Below are 6,000 nucleotides of genomic sequence, written 5' to 3'. Positions count from 1 at the left end.
GTGTTTGGATTCTTCTGATGTGTTCTGGTAACAGACCTACATACTAGTGAATGAACACCTAATTTGCAATGAAATAGCTATTGTTGGTTACAGATCACAGAAAAAAATATACCTGGGAAAACAATCCTGTCAACGGACAAAGTCAACAAATCCGAGAAGCTAGTTTAAAATAAAGGTAACAGTTGCAGAAAACAGTCATCATTAGACTAAAGTTCATAAAAGCACATGGATTTACCTCATAAAAATGCCTTTCTATAATATAATACGTTGCATCTATTAATTCTTGTGTGTAGCATATTCAGTAATTAATTCCACTTTAACAGATTTCCACTAAACATCATCTTACCTCAACATTTATATTGACCTAAGCAAAAACTACAAATTTACTTATTCTGTCTAGTTTTACATGAAATGTGGGAATGCTCATTTTCTTTAACAGAAGAAAAAAACCCAAACAGAAATGTATTTTGAACAGAAAGTTCTAGAGAGACATAATATTTCTAAGTGACATACCATTAAAACAGCATAGTTGCTGAGGGAGTAGCACTGAATGGTAGTGATATTTTCATCAGACAGAAGGATGCGACAACCATCAGATTTCCATCCCCCTTGTCCGTTGAGCAGATCGAAGTCCCACTGAGCTGCAACAGCATCTGCTCCGTGCGCAATGCGCCGCAGTGTCACGTTTATAGGAACATGGTGACTGGCTAGGTTTAAACCATCTGTTACAAAGGAAATGTATTTGCACATAAATTTCTCGACATGCAACACATTCGATGCTAAAACCTTTTATTAGATGCCCACTGGTCAAAATAAAGGAGTCAAAAATGTTTCTTTGAGATCCCCAAAGAGTAATAATAGAAACAAACCTATCTTGGTAAGAATAACTGGTGTCACGACTGTACGACGTTTCCCATCGTCAGCCAGATGGGTTGAATTTCCTGTTGCTGGGAAAAGCTTTCCATTGCGAAATGCAATAAGCTGAAGCTTGTAGACAGATTCATCTGCTGGTCTGATTTCTCTTTTCTGTTTCTGGGTGAAGAGGGAAGCTGGCAACTGGATAGAAGCCTCTACAATTGTGTTCTAGAAATAAACAGATTTTGAAAGCTTTAAAGAGAGAAAATGAAATTCTTTAGAGATTAAATTAGTAACTCCTCTAACTGAGCAGTGTCAGAGATGAATGTGTTAGCAGACTATATCAAGACAAACCTATTTGACATGTTTCCAAGTAATTTGGGATAAAATAGTTTAATCAGATGATTAAAGTCTTACAACTTTTTAAAAAAATAACAGAAACCCAAAAGGTTAAGATTCTGCAGTTACCTTACTTGTTACAGAGAGTAAAGTTGAAGTCGGTAGCAGTAAAATATTACAAGAGTTTTCCAGATTAGACTATTGGCAACTAGAAGCAGCAACCAAGACAAGCAGGCAGAACTGCTGTAATTGTGCAATAGCACCATTCAAAATGAAATGCTGTACACAAACAGGGGTTTTGAACTTGTATATAAATTATGGCTGGGCAGAGAAGAATGCTTGGAATTTCATAGAATTACAGAAGCATAATTTATATTATATACACTGAAGTGATCTTCAAGCAAATTAAGTCATAAAAGCAAACTGGTACGTTGGGGTACGTAACTGAAAAAAAAAAAACTTTCACAGAATATGAGGAAGTGTTTCCATTTTTATACACACCTAAATATATATATATGTTTATGTGTGTTATATGTACATGCACAAACAAAAGTAACATTAACCTTCTGGGTCCATTTTCTATTTTCTGCTTAATTACAATATTGCTATGAGCAGAGTATTTCAGATATTTAAGGAGACTAGTAATATCTGTTTTAACACGTAACGAAGGCAAAAATAGAAGAAAATAAATAATTATTATGAACTAGGGAATGTTTCCATTTCCACACTTATGAAAAGGTCTGAAAAAATCTTTCAACTTCAGAACTTTCAATAAAGAAAACCACACCTACTTATTAAATGTTGTGTCCATTAAAAAAGCTATTTCATAATCAGACTTTATTATACTTTGTCTCCAATTCCTGACACAGTCACTCTGGATTACATAAAAATGCTACTTCAACATAGAAATTAATAATAATAATAATAAACTTAATTTCCAAAGGATTCATACTTAAGGTATTATTACAAAGTCAGTAGGGAAACAAAGAGTATCTGACCTTTAAAGCCAGACTTGACAGGGTATTTGAAACATTGCACTTAAAGCTCAATTGTTTATCTAGATTTCCATCTGGATCTCTTCTCCCATAATCGCTGAGTCCTGTACGGTCTGACGCAGCCACTTTCTGAAACACTGTGCATGTCATCCCAGTGAAGCCAGCAGCCTTTATCACATAGGCCTCCAGAGCAATATTTGGAGAGTACTGTGACAACAAAAATCAAACATTACATAATTTTACACACCACAGAAAGGATAATAAATAATCTTAAAGGGATTCTCTGCCTTCACAGAAAAAAAAACATCCAGAAAACCATTTCTGTTTATCTGGCAGGGATAAATCTGCTCAGAGTATTGCTCTTCTCCCTACAGAAAGACTAGGCATTTCAGATAATGCCAGCATCTATTATGAAAAATAAAAAGCTATTCAAACTCAAGAGCCAGCAAAATGTCTTATAAATAAATAAATTCATACTTACAGTAGAATAAACTTGAGCTCCATTTGCAAGGCGATACATAGCAATTTTCTGTAGACACTGTACAATTCTGGTGCAGGCCTTGGCCTCCCTTTGTGCCATCCACAGAACACGTTCATCAGCTAACATAATGTTACTCGCTATGTCCACCATCACATCACCGAGCTAACATGGAAGAGAAGTAAGACTTTCATAGCTTTGAAAGCATTCATCAAGTAGGATCATTATCAGAAAATACAACAGAACTTGTCAGGACAAAAAGCAAAACTGGTTGTTCCTATTTCAATCACCTCTTGAGTGACTGAGATACTGAAATACTTTGACTCAGACATTCACCTCCATCGAAGAAAAATGTTATGTCAATGTAATTTTTCTGTTTATATTTGCTTAGAAAAAAAGATAAGTACAGATATTTCATTAAAAGTAAAGAGTTTAATACTCCACATTCTACTACAGTAATTGTTTTAAATGACTATTTACAATCAACTTGAAACCTAAAATAAACTTTGAATCAACAATAGTTTGCATGTATGATGGAAGATAATAAGAAAAAAGTAATACAGGCAAAAATTAGCACACAACCCTTCTGCTTCATTTCCTTTTGTCATGTCTAACTTTTTTGGATTGCTTTCTTGCTTGCCTTCAATTTTGCATGACCTATGTTAGGTCACAGGCATGCATGAAAGAGAGAGAGCAAATACCCCTAAGTACCAGAGCTGCTTTCAAATCACCAATTACATTGGTTTAAGTTTATGCTCACAATCCTCACCCTGCCTTCTGTATGACAAACAAACTATAAAGGGAACTAATTTATTTAGGCCATGACTCTGCCAAAATTAATGAGCACCTACACTGACAACATTAACCTACTCTGCATTTTCACAACGTTTAAAGAACAGTGACAAATATTGGATCAAAAGCAAAGGTGAGTGTATTTTCTAGTTGAATTGACTGAAATGCAATTCACAGTGCCTAAATTTAGGGACTGGAATTTTCTGCTTGAGGAGAGACAGTGTAGGGTGTGGAAGACATGTCCTTTACCATCCAGGCTTCCCAATTTCTTTTGGGAGCATTACTAATAAGGAGAGAACACAGTAGTTTGTTGTTCTTTTTTTGAATCTCTAAAAATAACATCAAGAATTGGAATATAAAAATATTTACTATTTTGAGAACTGTCTCTCTAAGGGATAGAAGTTACAATCAGCAAAATCTCTAAACAACTAACACAGTGCCTCTAGCACTTGCAGGCTGTAGCCCTTTTCATTAAATTCTCAAGAACAAAACAAAGTTAAATTAATTGAAGGTGCTTATTATGACTTACTGCTACTTGAAAAATGAAAACAAGTTTTATACATCAACAAATTGTGATTTCACAATAAACTATCAGTATTAAGAGCCTGAACTCTCAGAACTCAAGTTGTTTCATACTTTTAAAATATTACACATTATTCTTTCTCCTGCTTATCAAGGGATGCACAAGTTTTTCCAACTGTACTCCAACCTAAGACAATCTGCTAAGAACTTCCTGAACACTTATTTGTCTTGTTTCTTCTGATATGAAAGAGCTATTAAATTATGCTTTTTATAATTTATAGTATTTATCTGTCAGAATAGCCATTGCAAGACAAACTAAGAAACTAACAATAAGATGGTATAAATGAATGAATATGAATAATGGTGTCAAGAATAAGTTCATGGTAAGAAATCAGTCTTATCAAGAGCTATTAAAATTATTACATGAAACTACACTCTTGTTCCTTGAATATACCAGCAAATCAAAGTTTGACTTCAAATCAAACCAATTAAGATTGTCTAAGACCAAAACCACCTATGAATTTAACTTTATTTTTTCATGCTATCTATTACCTTGAAACATGGCAAAGTAATGCCAGATTATGCCACTCCACAGACAACAATTCACAGCTGAGAAACAAATATCCTTATAATGTAATAAATCATGCAGCAATCTAAAACATTTCTATTTTTGACTAGGTAAAAAACCCTAGTCATTTAATGAAGTGTGTGTAATTCCAAGATACACAAAAGAGATCCAAGCTCTGATTGTAAAAAGGAGATTTAGCCTAAAAAATCTCCAATGAGTTCTGCAAAGGATGTAGAACCAGCATTTATGGTTTGCCAAGGGGTGGATGGGGAAAATTTGGCTTTTTTTGTAAGTATAAAATTGAGTCATTGTGGTTTCCAACTTCCCAACATGCACTGTATAGTGAGATCAATATAACCTCTGTTCAGCAGTGAAACAGAGAGTTCCTACCCACTGGTGGGACTATTAAACTACTTGCATTTTTCTCCCCAACGATGAGCGTTCTCTAAGATTTTATTTGAATGTTTTATCTTCTATCTGGCAAAATAGAGGACTACTGAAAACCTTAGAGATACAGCTCAATATTGAATCAAGACAGCCTACCATGGTGGAAGGGGAGAACATAAGTCTTGTTTTATTCATTATTGAGAGGATCTCTGAGGCTTTCATTATTTGTACTTTTGGATAAGAACATACCAATGAAAACCTGTGTGACCCACTCCATATTAAATAAAAACAGACTTACTGTACCTATCTCCCTGCTCCAGTGCTGACCAGAGGTGTTACTCACATTACAGGTCCAGTGAATGCTGGATCATCTCAGCGCGAATGCAAAGTCTGTGACCATGGGTCAGCAACTTCAGGGACCTACTAAACAAACAAAAACATGGAATAGAATCTGATAATCCACTAACTCAGTGTCTGCATCTAATGTTGGGAAGGTTTCACTGCTCAGAATACTTAAGGACAAGCACTTTGATTATCACTAAAGTGATGGCAAATTATCCAAGTTACCTCTTTATATTTTTCAGCAAATCTTCCAAATTTCTCTATCATTTCAGCCACAAAAATAACATCCATCTTATCAGAAAAATTTGCTGCTTCAACGGTGTAAGCCAAGAGCTGTCTTGCTGTTGCCACTGCATTAGTAAGGTTGAGCGGCATCTACATAGAGAACAAACATGAGTGTTTTGAAGAACTGAAACGTAAGTACAAGATAGAGACAACACTTCATCAATCAATAAATAAGCATTCTGCAAAATGAAGAGCAATTCCCACAGAGAACACAGTATTTTTAAGTAGCCAAGGACTACCACCTTATTTCTAAGCAAAGACATTTCCTACAAGCCAGAGAAAGAGCATTTCTACTTCTGGACAGAAACTGGGTTTTGTACTGTTGTCCTAGGAGTTGCATCAAAAAAAGAGAACCCCCTCCTCCCCCAAACAGTGACTTCAAATGCTTATTTTCATTTTCACCAAAGCCTAGGCATGACAACAGAAAGCTCCTAAAA

At 35.1% G+C, this 6,000-nt stretch overlaps 1 protein-coding gene across 1 annotated transcript in view; it reads right to left on the bottom strand.

Moving 5' to 3' along the window:
- Positions 1–513: 513 nt before the first annotated feature.
- Positions 514–6,000, bottom strand: part of GPR125 (G protein-coupled receptor 125) — a gene marked incomplete at both ends in the record, with an annotated part of 28,201 nt that continues 22,714 nt past the window's right edge. Inside the window, 5 exons of the mRNA XM_009077519.1 lie at positions 514–722; positions 870–1,083; positions 2,193–2,396; positions 2,671–2,832; positions 5,504–5,653. Coding sequence (XP_009075767.1) covers positions 514–722; positions 870–1,083; positions 2,193–2,396; positions 2,671–2,832; positions 5,504–5,653 — 939 coding nt within the window. The remainder of the gene's footprint in view (positions 723–869; positions 1,084–2,192; positions 2,397–2,670; positions 2,833–5,503; positions 5,654–6,000) is intronic.

This window comes from Acanthisitta chloris, unplaced genomic scaffold (genome assembly GCF_000695815.1).
Source record: "Acanthisitta chloris isolate BGI_N310 unplaced genomic scaffold, ASM69581v1 scaffold16846, whole genome shotgun sequence".
NCBI lineage: Eukaryota > Metazoa > Chordata > Aves > Passeriformes > Acanthisittidae > Acanthisitta > Acanthisitta chloris.
Note: the sequence above shows the minus strand (reverse complement) of the source record. Positions and strands in the feature narration are given on the sequence as shown.